Genomic DNA, 16,745 nt, shown 5'->3' with positions numbered 1-16,745 from the left:
CAGTAGACTTGGTAGGGCTTAGCAGGAGATATGCTAGGTGTTCGGCTCTGGGGTGCAGCCCGTACAGCCCGTAATTATGCCAAAAAAACAAAGCGCCGAGATGCTGGAAGAGGGAAGGAGACGAAGACGTCGTGGCCAGTCGCGAAACGAAGCCAGGGCGTCGGGACAAGCTCCAATCTATGATAGCGTGGTCCTTGTATCGAGTCGTGCACAAGAAGGGTTCGCAAGGCTGTCGAGCAAGCATCACAGTCGACGTAATTATGGCCCATGGAGATGACCCGGTTCCCCGACGCCGCCTGCAACTGAGTCGTGAAAAGGCTGGGCTGGCGGTTCCATGTTCCATGTTCCATGTTCCAAGGCTAGGGAGCAGGGCACCCAATAAGGGTCCCGTGATCCGGAGCAGGTCTGGCACGTGCGCCAGGGCACTGCAGAGGTGTGTGCTGTGAAGCCGACACATGGTGGATAGTAGCCGAACGACGAGCACGCCGACGACGAGCTGCAATTCCACCCGACCATGCGTTTCCATGCGGCCATTGCCCTTGCAGCATGTCTCGCTCCGGCAGCTGCCATTTTCGAGGACGACGCTTATCACATTGATTTCCACTATGCCCTGCTAGGCCTTCCTGCACCAGAGGCCACCTTCTTCCAGAAGCCCTATGCCGGCTCCAAGGCGTCTCTGCTGTATTCCATCTCCCAGAACCAGACCATCGGCGCCATCAACCCCAAGGACGGCGCATTGGTCTGGCGCCAACACTTGGCCTCGCAGCCCGGCCAAAAAGGACACCTGCGCTCCGGAAACGAGCAGGATACCGTCATCAGCGCTGTTGGAAACCGCGTAACGGCATGGAGCGCTTCGGACGGCCGGCTCGTGTGGGAGACTAGCGTCGAGGGCGCAGCAGTCGAGGATCTCGAGATACTGGAGCAGGAAGATGGCATGACCATCAGCGCGGCCAAAGACGCCATTGTCCTTACTACCGACGGCAGCAGCAGTGTCAAGAGGCTCGATGGCAAGACTGGTCGCGCCAAATGGACCTTTGAGGATACCAGGTAGCTATGCCAAAACACCGACATGTAGTAAACGCTGACTTCTTCACAGCGGAGATACGCCCTTCCAGGTCTCGACCTCACCCACCACCATCTACTACATCGCCCTCCACACGCCCCTGCTCGGAGGCTCCAAGCTCCGCGTCACGTCCCTCAACCCCATTACCGGCAAGAAGCTTGACCAATACACCCTCAACTCCGACACAGAGATATCCTCGCGCGACCGCATCCTGTTCGCTGGAGCCAACACAGCTGCCCCACTACTGGCGTGGACCGACAAGGCGAACAAGGTGCTGAAAGTGAACATCATCGGCTCCAAGGCTGTATCGACCTTCAACACGCCAGGGGATGAAGTAGTAGAGAGCATCGTCCTGCATGCTCCCAACCACATCAACTCGCTCGCCCATTTCCTTGTCGAATACCAAACCGCCGTCGGTCATTCCGCCGAAGTCTACCACGTCGACCTCAACAAGCAAACCATCTCCAAAGCCTACAGCCTCCCAGAGCTTAAGACGAAGGGAACATTTGCTACAAGCACATCCGACGCCAACGTCTACTTCACCAGGCTTACCGAAGACGAAGTCACTGTCTTCTCTTCTGTTTCGCACGGCGTATTAGGTCGCTGGAATGTCAGGGGCTCTCCGACACTTGCGGGTGCCTACCCTGTGCATGGTCAGTCTGAGGTTGTCCTGAAGTCTGGCGTCGCTAGCGCTGTACGGTCCGCTGTCCTGTACTCCAACGGACAGTGGGTACTCCTGCGAAACGACGAAATCGCCTGGACCCGGCCCGAGTTTTTGTCGGGCACTGTCTCTGCAGTCTGGGCCGGCCTTCCTGAGGAGGAGGCCTTGGCACAAGCACTTGCCGATGAGAGCCACCGTAACCTCGTCTCCGCTTACATCCACCGTGTGCAGAGGCACATTGAGGATCTCAAGTACTTCCCAGAATGGGCGCAGAATATTCCCCAGCGCATTTTGGGTAGTGTGGTTGGCAAGCCCAAGGAAACCACAGTCGATGATATACAACAAGATACCTTTGGCTTCCACAAACTGGTTGTCGTCGCCACCAAGACGGGTCGCATCGCTGCCCTCGATGTTGGATCGCGGGGCAAGGTCATGTGGAACATGGACCTTGGCCAGTTTGCGCCTGATACAAGCTTCCAAAATCCGACTCTCAAGGCACACAGTGGCTATGTTGAAGTGAGGGATGCCAGCTTCCAGGGCTCGCTGTTCATCAATTCGACGACTGGTGGCCTTATTTCTCCCGACAAGATCAAGATTGAGGTTCCCCTCTCCGCCAAGGGACAAGAGCTTGTTTCTTTTACCTTGGTTGACGGTACTCTGAAAGGCTATCTGGAAAGTAAGCCTGGTTCCGAACCAGTATGGAGTTTCACGCCACCTGTTGGAGAGAAGATCGCTAGCTACGTCGCCCGACCAGTCAAGGATCCCGTTGCGTCTATTGGCAAAGTGCTAGGAGACAGGAGGGTACTATACAAGTACCTGAACCCCAACCTTGTCCTAGTTACGGCAGTCGTTGAATCTGCGCGGTCCGCTTCCATCTACTTGATTGACTCTGCATCCGGACAAGTACTACACACCATGTCACACAACGATGTTGATACCACAAGACCCATTCCGGCGACCGTCTCAGAGAATTGGTTTGCGTACGCGCTGACCATCGATGCTGCATCTGGTGCTTCATCTCGCGGCTACCAGCTTGTCGTTTCTGATCTTTACGAATCTCCTCTCCCTGACGACAGAGGACCATTGGGCGCTGCATCTAACTCTTCCACTGTGCAACCCTCTGGCTCAAACGGAGATGCCGCGAAGCCTTATGTGATATCTCAGAGTTATCAGGTACCAACAGAGATTACACATATGAGTGTTACGCAAACCAGACAGGGTATCACCAGTCGCGAACTCCTTGTGACTGTACCTGCAGTCAACGCTATCATTGGTATTCCACGGACGGTCATTGATCCTCGCCGACCAGTCGGGCGTGATCCTACGGCGCAAGAAGCTTCTGAAGGTCTCGTCAAGTATACACCTGTCATCAACTTCGACCCGAAATGGCACCTTACCCACAGGTACGAGGTTCTGGGTATCGAGAACATCATCACGAGCGAGAGCGGAATTGAAAGCACTAGTCTGGTCTTTGCCTATGGCTTGGATATCTTCGGTACACGAGTTGCACCCAGTTTTGCCTTTGATATCTTGGGCAAGGGCTTTAACAAGATTTCCATGCTTCTTACTGTTGTCGGACTGTTTGTTGGAGTATTGTTTGTCGCGCCTTTGGTAAGTTCATACAATCCCCACCTTTCAGCATACTTGTGCATTACAAAGCGTACTGACAATCTCTCCAGGTCAAGCGAAAGCAGATCAACACCATGTGGACAATGTGATCGGCCACCAAAACACGGCCCTCTGAAGAGAATAAGCTTTGAAGGCGTTCAAGTCTCCAGATGACTTAACTACATATACACGCCCCGAGGTCCGACGCTGTTGAACAGCGCTAGCCTAGTAGTTGCCGCCACCAGCGCGGCTCTACTGCACGTCTCTGATTGAGACCACTCGTACCTGAGATGGCGCATGTAGAAAAATATAATCGTGTCAAGTCAAACTCTGCACCTATCAATTTGTAATGCATGACGGCTGTACCCGAACAAAAGTAACGATTTATATCCGTTTATCTCCACGCAGGGAAACGTCAAGATCCAAAGCGGTTTTCTCCAATTACGTGGGGCGGTGGAATAGGCTCTAACATATAGCGTGTTTTCTCCACCCGCTATTCTTCCACTAACGTCACCGTTTGTAATGAACAAAGTCCGCACTGGCCGGAGATAAGGACATCGACTACTTTTGGTACAATGATGCAAGTGCCGTGCTGTGACGCCGAAGTGCAAATAGCTGTGTATAGCTATATATACATGAATCGCCCTCTGTGCTGCTAATGTGAACAACAACATAATACAACACTCGGTTTATATCAATCTCCACTACGACCAACAAAACAAAGATCTGGGGACAAGTTGCCTGCTCAACAGGAAGCACCCAAAACATACCACCTATTGAGCTCATATACACCCACACACATCAGAACAGAATCATGACGGACCAAAAGCGCTACACCAATAAACTAGAGAGATCCCGCATCCTAGTGATTGGCGGAACGTCAGGCCTCGGCTACAGTGTAGCAGAAGCATGTCTCGAAAACGGAGCGTTAGTGACTATCAGTTCGTCAAATAAGTCACGCGTCGACAATGCTGTGTCCAAACTCAAGGATGCCTACCCATCAGCAGCCGACTCCAGCAATCCCCGCATCTGGGGTCTTACCGTTGACCTGGGAAAACCGGACACGCTCGAACAAGAACTGAAGACGCTTTTGGATAAGACAGTAGGCAGCATGCCAGAGGGTAAACTCGACCACGTCGTCTACACCGCAGGAGATAAGCTAGCAGAGATGAACTTGAGCGACATGACAATGTCGAAAATCGTAGCCGCAGGCCAACTCCGTTTCTTTGCCCCTCTACTCCTGGGAAAACACCTCCCCAACTACCTTGTCCAGTCCTATAAATCCTCCTACATCATCACCACAGGCGCCGTATCCGAGAAGCCGATTCCCAACTGGAGTGTCGTCGGTTCGTACGCTGGGGGTGGGCACTCCATGGTGCGCGGTCTAGCTCTCGATATGAAACCTATCCGTGTTAATGGTGTGAATCCTGGAGCGGTGGAAACAGAACTCTGGGATCATTATCCGGAGGAGCAGAAGAAGGCAATTATGAAAGCTATGGAGGGGAAGATGGCGACGGGGAGGGTTGGAAGACCGGAAGATGTAGCGGAGACGTACTTGGGGTTGCTGAGAGACTACAACGCTGATGGATTTATGGTGAGGACGGATGGCGGTGGATTGTTGATGTAATTAGAGTAGAGTCTATGTAAGCATCTCATGTCCCTCACGTCGTATGGCAGGAATAGAAGGTATTATCAAGGTTCAAGTGATGGTATATATCATCAAACCTTGTTGCCGCTCCAAATAGCAAAGATTTGGGACGCAATTTGACCCATAAGCACCAATCAACAATTCAGTCTCCCGTTCTCTTGACCAAAACTCTCAACCCTTTGCTGTCCAGCTTTGCCACGGGAATGAAGAAGTCATGCGCCAGTGTAACGTCCTCGACATCGCTCTCATGTAGCTCAAACTTGTATCGCCTGAACATCATGCCCAACGTGAGGTACAATTCGATGTAAGCCAAGTTGATACCCAAACACGAACGGGTTCCTCTACCGAAGGAAACCATGAAACGCTCCAAAGGAATACCTGCAGATGTTTTGGGATCATCGAGCCAGCGCTCTGGGATAAATTCGTGAGAAGAAGGGAAAATCGTTTCATCGTGCGAGACGTCAGGGATCGTCATGGACTTTGTGATATGCTAGTCAGCAGCAGAAGCGGGAGTGGATCATCAAGTGGGGGTGAATTACTTACAATACAGGTATTTGCGGGAATCACCCACTGTCCATACTTCAAGGGTGTCTTGTGTGTCCTAGGATTCCTTGCACTTAGTCCGTACGACATTCGCGCTGTCTCCATGATGATGGCTTTGAAATAGGGCATCTTCTCTAGCGGACCCAGTTCCAGTACATCTCGGTTGGGGAAGGCTTCGACGAGCTCTCTATGCAAGCGCTCGTAGATACGTGGGGTGTTGATGATGTGGAAAGCTGCTGTGGAGAGCGAGAAGGCGGTTGTTTCGACGCCGCCACCGATGATGATTTGCGCCTCATCTGCAAGACGTTTGTGTGTTTTATCTGAAGCTGGGAGCTTGGAGCTGAGGATCTCCTGGAATATAGTTTTCTTTGCGTCGTTGGATTTTATTTCTTCGCCTTCGAGAGTTCGCGCAATGAGATGCCAGTTATCCTATCTTCCATGTTAGGCTGACATAACACGGTACGAAGGAGATGGGGAGAGGAGTGGCTGTTACGTACCTGCTTAAACTTGAGTATTGACTTTGCTGCTGGCTGGAGCCAAGCGGTGATTCGATCAGGAATACTATTCATGACCTAGAACAACAATCAGCTTTCTGTGTCGTTTGACTAAATTCTGATCCACAGATATATCCTACCGGAAGTATCATGGGAAATTGTGTAGCGACGTGTCCTACGCCGCCAATCTTGATGAAAGCGTCATGAAAGGACTCAAAGTTGGGATGTTTGAGTTGATTGTAGTTGAAGCCGAAGAAGTAGTCCATGATGATGTCGCCGGTCAGGGCGGGAAAGGCATGAGAAAGATTGAGCGGCTCTGCAGAACCCTCAAACTCTTGCATCCGCACAGAAAGAGTGTCGACATGGCGATAGATGATGTGAATGAAGTCAAGAATTGAGCGACGTGAGAACCTGATGGTAGGTGTTAGTCTTTCTGGTATCTGACGTCGCAGTGCAAAGGTCATACATATGAGCCACGGCTGCACGGCGTCGCTTGTGTTGCTCGGCATTGACAGTGGGAAGCAGGCCGCCCGCACAGCCAAACCTTTTGTCCCATCCTTCCTTGTCAAGATGGAGGTTCTTGGCGTAGACTTGTTCGTAAAAAGAAGGATCTCGTATGTGTAGCTCATCAGGCGTCACTCGTACGATAGGTCCATACTCGTCGTGTAGCTTGGAAATCTGTCTAGAGTACTGCCCTTTCAACACTATCTCGTAATAGGCCTCGTACCAGCTTGAAACAGCCGCTATCCTCGGTCCAGGAAAGCGCGATAGTGGGTGGAAATATAGGCGGTAAAAGACACGTGCGACGAGAAACCCAAAGTACGCCAGAACGCACAGGACGGGGAGAGACATGATGGCTGGCTGTCAGAGCGAAAAAGAAAAGAACACGCGGCAAAGCGCTCTTTTGACTAGATTGAGATCCTACATGTCGCTAAGGCAAGTGATCACTTCCACACTGGTTATGGCATAGAGTGGGTGTGTGAAGACCCGGCATTTTGGAACTCACGGCCTTGCCGCGACGAATGTAGAGAGGTGGAAGATATAAGGGTTGGCCTGACCCCGCGAGCGCATGAGAGCTCTTGGAAAAGAACACAGCATGTCGGCCGCCCCACCCGATGAATCAGCTCCTCAGGGAAACCTGGAATCAGTACTGCATCTCGATGTTGATACGGCGAGTAATAGTGACAGCGACTCGGCGTTCGGCAGCGAGTCGACGGCATCAACGTCTATTGCGTCGACAATTCTGAATTACGAGTACTCCAATGGGCGACGCTACCACGGCTATCGCTCGGGTGCTTACATCCTGCCGAACGACGAACAGGAGCAGGATCGCCTCGACTTGCTACACCACATATTTCTGCTTATCCTAGGCGGCAAACTCTACGATGCGCCTATCCCACCTGCTCCCCAGCGTGTCCTTGACATTGGTACCGGCACTGGCATTTGGGCCATAGACTTTGCCGACGAGCACCCAGGCGCTCAGGTCATAGGCACCGATCTCAGTCCCATCCAGCCGACATGGGTACCGCCCAACGTCAAGTTTTACATTGACGATGCCGAATCCGAATGGGTCTACAGTCCCGACGAGGCCTTTGACTTTATCCACTGCCGTACCATGTCTGGTAGCATCGCCGACTGGGACAAGCTCGTCCAGCAGACGTTTACACACACCAAGCCCGGCGGTTATGTAGAATTTCAGGAACCGCTCGCACTGTGTGAATGCGACGACGGGACTATAGACTTGGCAGTCGACATGTTGAAGTGGCAGGACCTGTGTCTCGATGCCGCTAAAAAGTTCGGCAGGGACATCCGCGCAGGGCATACCCTGAAGCAGAGGATGACGGATGCGGGGTTCGTCGACGTACACGAAAAGCTTATCAAGGCATGTATACATGCAAGCTAAACCAATCTGCACAGTGTGCTAACAAGGTACATAGGTACCCATTGGACCCTGGGCCAAGGACGCGAAGTTCAAGGAGATCGGCCGCTACCAACGCGAGCACATGTCTATGGGCATAGAACCCTACACATTCGGCCTCCTGGGCAAGGTCATGGGCTGGACTGAATCCGAGTGCCGGGTTATGATTGCCAAAGTGGTTGCGGATATCAGGAGAAGGGATGTACACATGTATATTCCATTCTACTTTATACACGGACGGAAGCCGGAGTAAGACGTACATGACATATATCTATATAACACCAACCAACTACATTCGCCGTTTGACCCGCGTGAGAGCCCTCTCAACGACAGTTCTGCCTAGCTGTGGTATACTCCGTGCACCATCTATCTCTTGGGCTTCGTCCTCATGCTCTTCCTCTACAGAAGTTGGCACGACTGTGACTTGGTACTGGCGCGGCGGATCTTTCAGACCCGGCCAGATGTCTAAGGGTAAGTAGTCGCCCTGAGCCAAGGTAAACTGCTCCCTTGCGCGCTCATCTTCAAGCCGCAGTCTATCCAGCTCCTTTTGCGCTTCTTCGGCTTTCCGTTTCGCCTTTTCGTGCCGTCGTCGGCGTGACGAGATCTCAACGAGGAGCTCGGCATAGGCAAGATCGAAGCGCTCGTAGAAGTCGCGCTGGTTCTCCCAATCTTCGATGCCGCTGATTAGGCTGGGCCGCGTGTCTTGCAGCCACGAAGCATAGAAAGAGCGTGAGGTAACGATATGAGCCTTGACTTGACCAGTAACTTGCGACACCATCTCGAGTATGCTTGAGAGAGCTGACGATTCGCTGCGGACGTGGCGGATGTGGTTCTCGATCTGGCCGAGGAGGAAGGTCATTTCAGAGCCTCGTTCCTGGATCTCGTTGACGACGTCTTCCACTTCCTGCGCGTCCTTTTGCAAAACGTTTAGCATCTCGCGGCGCTCTTCTTCGCTCATGGGCTCAGGCGGTGCGGCACCGTCATCCCCAGAGTGGACTGGCGCATCTCCTGTAGCTTGTGTAGCAGCGGCGGAGCCTCCTTCTGTGTGACGTAAGGCTGTTATGCATAGATCGTAGTGTTGTACAAGTGACTGGAATGCCTGGGCAGCTTCCTTTGCGTGGCCCTCGAGGTTGTGGTATAGGCTTGGTATAGGACTCGGAGTAGACGTGGTTGCGGGTGTTGTGGGCACGTTCTCGATGGAAGAGTAGATGTTGTCGAGGCTTGTGTCAAAGTCACGACAGCTCTCGTCGAGGGCGGCATGGGCGTCGGTGTAGCGGTCTATGCAGGCGCGCAGTGCCGTCTGGAGGTTGGAGACGGCGGCGCTGTCGATGAAGTCGTAGAGATGCTTCTGCGGAGTGCCCTGAGGCTGCAGGGCGGCTTCGATGGGTGTTTCGCGGAGTACAGCGAGGGTAGAGTTGAGACCGGCAAAGGACGTGTCGACGTCGTGGAGCAGCTGCTTGTACTCGGCCTGCACCTCAGCCTCAACGACGTCTATGCCGCGGCGGACAGCTTCCAGAGCATCCACTTGCTGCTCCACTATGTTGCGTATGGATGTGTTCTTCGCAGCGACGACTGCATTCTCTTCCAAGAGGTCACGTGCCGTGTTTACGATTTCGGTGGCTCGCCATAGTACTGTCTGGGTGTTGAGTGCGCGTTTGGCGGCGACGAAGTGGTTGACGAGATGCTCGAGAGTGAGGGACTGGGTCTGGTCCTGGTCCAAAGACGTTCTAGAGGCAGCGCCACTGCTGGTGGGAGATGCAGGAGAGGGTGGAGAGGCCATGATGTTGGCGACGGCGAGGGCTTATGTCAAGCATAGTGGCCGTAGTGCCGGTGGAGTCGTGGTGGAGGGAAGGATGCAAAAGGCTGGGGTACGTGAAGCATGACAGCTGCGGGCCAGGATCGTGCTTCCGGGAGGGGCTTGGCGGGGGCTAGGGCTGCATTAGGAACAGGGAGCAGGGTCCACCACTGCGGAGACATTGGCATTGCGTGCTGAAGATGCTATCAAGGGCTGGCATTGCGCCATTCAACCTATTCTTGCGCCCACCATCGCCTCCGCCTAACGGATTCTTGCGCAACCTTTTGTCGAGTCGCCGTCACACTCGCTTCGCCGCATTCGCCGGTACAACCAGACAGTTGGGGCTCGCACGCGATATTGGCCCGGAATCTCGACAACGCCCGCCGCTGCGACACATGAATTGAACATGGCCTCGCATACCGCCCACGCCACCATGACCACCACCACCACGACTCCAAAGCAAAGGCGGCTCTCATGGCGCGCCCGCATCCCTTCGCCTGACGACTTCACCGCCGCCACATCCACCGACCCGCACGCTGCTCTAATGCAGGGCCACGACCACGAGGGGCTCTCGGAGCGGACCAGACACTTGCACGGCGGTGCAGACGACGCTGAAGAAGCCCAGGCCAACAAGTCTAAGAAAATGGAGAGGATGATCACGCCATATCTCGCACAACATATCCCTCAGCAGTACAATCCGCTCGGGGCCAACAGCCCAGGTCAAGACGAGCGCCCGCCCACTGCCAACACCAAGTTCTGCTACCGCCATCGTCCCGATCTATTGTGTCGACGACAAGCAGACGAGCCGTCCATGGAGCAATTACAAGAGCAACTCGGCAGAGAATCCCAGGCTGACCAGCAGAGCATTGCCAATGTCTGGTCGCTCTTCTCCGCCGCCCCGTCTCGCCATCGCAACCTCATGCTGCAAGGTATCCTCGCTCAGTGCTGTTTCCCTCAGCTCTCCTTCATATCCTCGTCTGTCCGCAATCTCATCAAGATCGACTTCCTCGGCGCGCTCCCCACCGAGCTGGGCTTCAAGATCCTCTGCTACCTCGACACAACCTCGCTCTGCAAGGCCTCGCAAGTCAACCGAAGGTGGAGACAACTGGCAGATGACGACGTCGTTTGGCACAAGATGTGCGAGCAGCACATTGACAGGAAATGCACAAAGTGCGGCTGGGGGCTCCCGCTGCTCGACCAACGTCGTCTGCGGCACGAGAAGAGACGGATACAACTACGCGCATCTGGACGGGGTCTCAACGAGTGGTCGCCCAATATCACCCCGCAACCAGAAACCTCCCAATCGCATGCCACACTTGCTCATCGATTGTCACAAGACTCTGGCGCCAATGTTGGTGCTAAGCGCTCTGTACCAGAAGACGACTCCTCACCAGAGGCGTCCAACAAGCGAGCATGCACCAGCAACCAAGCAAACCAAGACCAAGTCACAACCTACTTTGACCATCCCAAGAAACGACCGTGGAAAGATGTCTACAAGGATCGATACAAGGTTGGTAGCAACTGGAAGTACGGACGCTATTCAACGCGCACCTTCAGAGGCCACACCAACGGCGTCATGTGCCTGCAGTTCGATGACGAGGTTCTCATCACTGGCTCTTACGATGCCACAGTCAAAGTCTGGGACATCAAGACGGGCCAAGAAATACGCACACTTACCGGCCATACCCAAGGTATCCGATGCCTGCAGTTTGAAGACAGCAAACTCATTACCGGAAGCTTGGATAACACAATCAAGATTTGGAATTGGCGGACAGGCAAAGAAATCAAAACCCTGACTAGTCATACCAATGGTGTCATTGGCCTGCATATGGCGGACAAGCTCCTAGCATCTGGATCTTCTGATAATACCATCGTGGTACACGACTTTAGCAACATGAAGCGCACTACGCTAATGGGACATACGGATTGGGTCAATGCCGTCAAAATTGACCTGCCTTCACGCACTCTCTTCTCCGCATCCGACGACATGACAGTCAAGCTATGGGATCTCGACACCCATCGCTGTATCAAGACATACGAGGGCCACGTAGGCCAAGTTCAACAAGTGCTTCCCCTTCCGCAAGCCTTTGAAATTGACGAAGACGACTTCGTCGCAAATGCAAACAACGACACTTCTGACACGGCCTCTCTCGCCTCCGATACCACCCAATCTTTCGCCCAACCCTCGTCTTCTTCTTCGCACAACTACAACCATCCCGAAGAACCATGTTTCTTCCCAGACGAACCCTCTCGTCCGTCACCACCATCCTACATGCTCACTGGCTCCCTCGATGGCACGATCCGTCTTTGGCACGTGCCCTCTGGCCGCTGCGTCCACCGCTTCTTCGGCCATGTCGAGGGCATCTGGTCGCTTGCTGCCGATTCCCTTAGATTGGTCAGTGGGGCCGAGGACAAGACGATCAAGATCTGGGATCCCAGAACGGGCAAACATGAGAGGACGCTGACAGGCCACACAGGCCCTATTACTTGTGTGGGCTTGAGTGATGAGAGGGTTGTTAGTGGTAGTGAGGATGGTACGGTGAGGGTGCATTGTTTCGTGGATGAGGGACGGGATTGTTGATGATTGAATGACTGCATAAACGGATATTATTGGGTGTATTCTTGTTGCGCCATTGTTGCGCAATTTTAGCGATTTTCTTCTTCTACTGGCCATGGGCAGGTTTAGGTCCCATGTAGGGTTATTGTGGTTTTGGGTATATTTTATCTTGTCATCATATCTCTTTGATGTCCAGATGGGCGTTTTAATAGATACCCTCCTTCTGTCTTTAGCGAGAATCAATCTCTGGTTGTCTTCAAGATGTGCAATGTTTGATGTGTCTTGGGTTAAATCTGCCCTATGTCGATGTATCTACGGATCAATCATCAGGGATCCTGGCGAGAAGCTGTGTATGGATGGCTTGGAACCATAGAGTACGGTCTGAAGCGATCGCCTAGAGGTCGTCATCACTTTCCGGTGCGTTGACACTCCCCACTTTGAAGAAATGCCTTTCAACTTGGCCGCTGGAAACTTCAGAGATAGCGAGTGACTCAGAACGTACGTTTTCCGAGTTCATCTTTCTCCGGCCATGAGCGCATGCCCTACTCTAAAATGCTCCCTGATCTCGCGTTGTGTCCATCACGAGATATCGACCTCTAATATGCAAACCTCGCTCACCATTCTAAGCTCAAGCTCTCAACCCAGCTGCCTTTCTTCTCGACTTTTTGCGCACTCACGACGTTCCCGTTGCCCAGATCTGCCCCGTAGAGATGTGCAAAGCAACCTCGTCCGACCTCTTCCCATTTGATTTCAGCCTTCTTGTCCGCATGAACCTGCCCGTCGCCATCGGTACCCGCGGCCAGCGCCTCGTACTTCATCTTCAGTAGCCACAGCTCCGAGACGTCGCTGAAGAACTTGTCGGCGGTGCCAGGGACTTGCTCTGACGTCGAGAGATGGATGTAACCGTCATTGCGGTCGAGATCTGAGAGCGGAAGACGCGCGGGGAGGGGTGATGGCGGGGCAGAAGGCAGGATCTTATATAAGCAGGTTGGGAGGGGCGAGGGCGCTGGCATTGTGGCGTCTATTTTCGGATTGCGAGAAAGTGGAAAACGCGGTATGCAATGTGCGGTGAGTGGTGGCCTGTGACGTTGCGGGAGAATGGATGGTAGTTTGGGCAGCAGGAACTAAAGAGCGTCACAAGTCGCGAGAAATGCATGTTATGCTCGTGATTGGCCGAGGCGAGATTACGTGAGACCATTTTTTTAGACAGCGTACCACTGTTCAAACATGCCCTTCTGAGCGCCACAAAAGCCAGCCTGGTTGTGGCACTTAGGCAACATGTCGCGTCCGTCTTTTCACCGTACACCTACCCATTCGCGACACATCACCAGGTTTTCCTGCATCTCCCCGCCGTCCGGTGCATTTACGTCATTCTGTTCGGGCAGCCTCGCACATTCGCAAGCTTTGGGTGCAGAAGGGCCACCGCAGAACACGTTGGCAACAAAGGACACCTACTCATGAGACCATAAACACTATCGGGCGCCTTTGGAGACTAGACACTATTTTTGCGCATTCCAACAACAAGATCCGGCAGTGACTACCATTCACATGCACCCACAGTAGTCATCAGGCCAGGTGTCGCACGGTTGGTAGGATGCCCCTATCAGCAACAACAGTCGCCCTATCTGCAAGCCAGCCCGACAAACATGGTCCAAACACGGCTCACCCAGGATGAGATGCGCAGTCTCTCAGAAGAGCACGGGAACGGCCGGACTCGCTGTTGTTTACAGGCGACTGCCGCGACCGCAACGGGGTCACAGGTCGCATTTGACTATCTCAATAAAGGAGCTGCGAACGTCATATTCAAGATTCGGCCAGAACTCAGTCCTAGCGCCAAACGGTTTCAGTTCGTCGATGTATCCCCCAAGGACAAGCTGTCCGGAGTAACCACACCAATAACCCACCAAAGCCTGATCGGTACAGTCCTCCGAGTACCAAGGGGCGGCCAAAAGCACCTTTCATCCCTAGAAATACTTGACGGGTTCGAGCATGCAATCCGCCCACTCTTCTTACCAGGTGCCCGTAACAAAACTCAACTGGACCGGGACCTTACCAAACACCTAATGGATCATGAGGGCGTGCTATTGTTCCCAGACGTCATGGATCACCTTTACACTCGAGTTGAAAAGCTTACATTTGCAAATACGCAGTCGCGACGAAAATGCTGGGGGATACTCCTACCCGACATGTCACCTATACCAGGGAAATCGATAACGCTAGAAGTGAAGCCAAAGTGGCTTGCACAATCTCCAAACGCACCGACTAAGGCAGTCCGCTGTCGCACCTGCGCAATGCAAGTAGCTGTGCCCAAGAAACGCGACAACTACATCTGTCCACTCCAGCTGCTCCATGGCAATTCCTCATCGCTCCAACCTTGGTCGCAGACAACAGTCATGCGACAATTCGAAGGAGGAAAACCACCAGCCCCAGTAGTCACATCAGCCATTGCAAAAGCTCTCCTAGACTACGTTACAGTAGGCGACGGTATTACTTTACTACAACACCTCCTCAATCTGCAAAGTTCCCTTGATCCTCGCGGCGTCCTTTGCCGACCCCAGGCGGACACTGGAACATTTGATGATAACCTCCGCCTTGCAATGACATTGAGAGACTGTTCAATGTTCATCAAGATCTCATACAACACATCTGGCGTCATTGCGATTGAGTCGAAACTAGGCGATCTCGACTTCAAGTCTGCCGAAAAGATTGTCGACTGGATGGACAAGGAGAAACAACTCTTAAAAGACAGCTCTTACACTAAGAGTGTAAAAGAAGGTCCAATATGTTGGCTCCAGCGGGTACAAGGGGTGAGTGATATTGTCCAGGTATGGAAGTAAGCGTTTGCGAAGGTTCTATTATGATACATGTTTTTATGTTTTTTTTTATCAAGTTTTATTCTGGGCTTGCAACGGATCGGGTTATTATATAGATTAAGATGGGCGCAAGCCTGAAGACTCATGTCTACAAAACTTAATGTATGTACTAGTCCAAAGGAAGACTCAAAAGAGCGAGGGAACTACGCAAATTCCATAGCACCAAGTGCGTCCACACACACACACACACATTCACTTCGCCATAGCAAGGCCACAGGGAAAAAGGGATTTCAACCTTAATCACAAGTTGCAATGTTCTATTCCATCTCGTAATATCTTATTTTCCAACATGTCCCCATTCACTCTCACTGTACACCTTACCAACCTCATACCATCCTACCTCTTCTTTCTCCAAACCACCCCAAACTCTCTTTGCCCACTCCGTCGACGTACTCTCCGCAATCTCCTTCCACGGCAATGCCTCACCACTAAATTCATGCAACGCCAAAAAGCGCGGCGCCTCCTCGGTCACATCACCAACCTGAAATTCGTTGATGACAGTTGCGTTGCTAAGTTTGAAGCGGCGTGAGCGCACAAAACCAGGTGCGCGTTCGAGCATGGGGATGTGTTCTTGACGGTACCAAGCATCGAAATCATCAGTGGAGGCTGCGTCTTTTGGAGGGTCTAGAGCGGCGGAGATGAGGAATTTGGGTGGGGATGAAGTGGAGCCCTGGACCACCTGTACTTCTTCGTAGAAGCGGATATCGAAGCGGGCGTTTTTGTACACATCTTCGATTAGATCTGCGCCTGGTGGTTTGATGCCTTTGAAACCTTGGCTATCTTTGTAGGATAGGTCTGGGAATTCGTAGAGTGTCTGTGGGGAGGGGTTGTGGTTAGACGGGATTTCCGGAAAAGGCGGCAGTGCAGTACAGAGGTTACGAACTGAGAAGATGAGCACTTACCAGCCATGGAGCTTCGTCACTATAGTAAGGACGTGAAAGCTTTTGCTGCAGAGCCGTATAGCGAGCAGCGGATGGTACACCGGGAAGGACAAGGACCTCTTTGGCATGCGTCTTTTCAGTCTTATGTCAGCTTCTTCACTCCTTTGCCGTGAGACTCTGCCAACCAAGAGAAGAATACATACATTCTCGTACCAATCACAAAACTTCTCGGCAGACAGTTTATCAGGATGCACGATACGCGAAGAAACCCACAGCACACCGCGTGACATGATTGCGACTATGAGGTTATTCAAACTTTGTGGTTCTTTGACTGTGCGAGCGAAGAAGTTATCAACAAGACGATGCTGTGATGATCACAATGTTTTGGCACGATGGTGATAAGCAAAGACGTCGGAGGTACTACTACACTGAGATCAGATCAACCCCGTCATGTGATGTTGGGGGAATAGGACCGACAACTAGTCATAGCCCTGGACACCAAGGAACACGTTATCCAACTAGGCCTCCGTAGTATTAGTAAAGACGGGTGGAGTTGTGGGTACCCATGTCCAGCATCGGCACCAGCGGTTAATTCAAGTCTCAGGGGAGGGCATCGGGTTGCGATTGAGAGAACTGGTCGTTGTGCCAAATCGAACTTCTATCCGATAGTAGAGAGAAATAAAACGATTACCAAACTCGCTAAA

At 52.6% G+C, this 16,745-nt stretch overlaps 9 protein-coding genes across 9 annotated transcripts; 5 read left to right on the top strand and 4 right to left on the bottom strand.

The window, feature by feature from the left end:
• Positions 1 to 514: 514 nt before the first annotated feature.
• AA0111_g11538 (hypothetical protein) lies at positions 515 to 3,442 on the top strand (the record flags this gene model as incomplete). The annotated part of the gene is made up of 3 exons (XM_028645415.1): positions 515 to 1,047; positions 1,097 to 3,335; positions 3,404 to 3,442. 3 exons carry the CDS (start codon positions 515 to 517, stop codon positions 3,440 to 3,442), a joined length of 2,811 nt encoding a protein of 936 aa, XP_028500870.1.
• Positions 3,443 to 4,146: 704 nt separating this feature from the next.
• Positions 4,147 to 4,959, top strand: AA0111_g11537 (hypothetical protein; the record flags this gene model as incomplete). The annotated part of the gene is made up of 1 exon (XM_028645414.1): positions 4,147 to 4,959. The coding sequence occupies one exon, from the start codon at positions 4,147 to 4,149 to the stop codon at positions 4,957 to 4,959; it is 813 nt and encodes a 270-aa protein (XP_028500877.1).
• Positions 4,960 to 5,122: 163 nt separating this feature from the next.
• On the bottom strand, positions 5,123 to 6,869 carry AA0111_g11536 (hypothetical protein; the record flags this gene model as incomplete). The annotated part of the gene is made up of 5 exons (XM_028645413.1): positions 5,123 to 5,458; positions 5,524 to 5,952; positions 6,021 to 6,095; positions 6,158 to 6,428; positions 6,484 to 6,869. 5 exons carry the CDS (start codon positions 6,867 to 6,869, stop codon positions 5,123 to 5,125), a joined length of 1,497 nt encoding a protein of 498 aa, XP_028500878.1.
• A 244-nt stretch (positions 6,870 to 7,113) lies between these two features.
• On the top strand, positions 7,114 to 8,188 carry AA0111_g11535 (hypothetical protein; the record flags this gene model as incomplete). Its single annotated transcript, XM_028645412.1, has 2 exons — positions 7,114 to 7,878; positions 7,955 to 8,188. 2 exons carry the CDS (start codon positions 7,114 to 7,116, stop codon positions 8,186 to 8,188), a joined length of 999 nt encoding a protein of 332 aa, XP_028500875.1.
• Positions 8,189 to 8,224: 36 nt separating this feature from the next.
• On the bottom strand, positions 8,225 to 9,715 carry AA0111_g11534 (hypothetical protein; the record flags this gene model as incomplete). The annotated part of the gene is made up of 1 exon (XM_028645411.1): positions 8,225 to 9,715. One exon carries the CDS (start codon positions 9,713 to 9,715, stop codon positions 8,225 to 8,227), a length of 1,491 nt encoding a protein of 496 aa, XP_028500876.1.
• Positions 9,716 to 10,163: 448 nt separating this feature from the next.
• Positions 10,164 to 12,311, top strand: AA0111_g11533 (putative E3 ubiquitin ligase complex SCF subunit; the record flags this gene model as incomplete). The annotated part of the gene is made up of 1 exon (XM_028645410.1): positions 10,164 to 12,311. One exon carries the CDS (start codon positions 10,164 to 10,166, stop codon positions 12,309 to 12,311), a length of 2,148 nt encoding a protein of 715 aa, XP_028500873.1.
• Positions 12,312 to 12,901: 590 nt separating this feature from the next.
• Positions 12,902 to 13,300, bottom strand: AA0111_g11532 (hypothetical protein; the record flags this gene model as incomplete). The annotated part of the gene is made up of 1 exon (XM_028645409.1): positions 12,902 to 13,300. One exon carries the CDS (start codon positions 13,298 to 13,300, stop codon positions 12,902 to 12,904), a length of 399 nt encoding a protein of 132 aa, XP_028500874.1.
• Positions 13,301 to 13,933: 633 nt separating this feature from the next.
• AA0111_g11531 (hypothetical protein) lies at positions 13,934 to 15,124 on the top strand (the record flags this gene model as incomplete). Its single annotated transcript, XM_028645408.1, has 1 exon — positions 13,934 to 15,124. The coding sequence occupies one exon, from the start codon at positions 13,934 to 13,936 to the stop codon at positions 15,122 to 15,124; it is 1,191 nt and encodes a 396-aa protein (XP_028500871.1).
• A 313-nt stretch (positions 15,125 to 15,437) lies between these two features.
• Positions 15,438 to 16,331, bottom strand: AA0111_g11530 (hypothetical protein; the record flags this gene model as incomplete). Its single annotated transcript, XM_028645407.1, has 3 exons — positions 15,438 to 15,974; positions 16,063 to 16,173; positions 16,245 to 16,331. 3 exons carry the CDS (start codon positions 16,329 to 16,331, stop codon positions 15,438 to 15,440), a joined length of 735 nt encoding a protein of 244 aa, XP_028500872.1.
• Positions 16,332 to 16,745: the final 414 nt, after the last annotated feature.

Source organism: Alternaria arborescens (assembly GCF_004154835.1).
Source record: "Alternaria arborescens strain FERA 675 chromosome Unknown contig_52, whole genome shotgun sequence".
Classification (NCBI taxonomy): Eukaryota; Fungi; Ascomycota; class Dothideomycetes; order Pleosporales; family Pleosporaceae; genus Alternaria; species Alternaria arborescens.
Note: the sequence above shows the minus strand (reverse complement) of the source record. Positions and strands in the feature narration are given on the sequence as shown.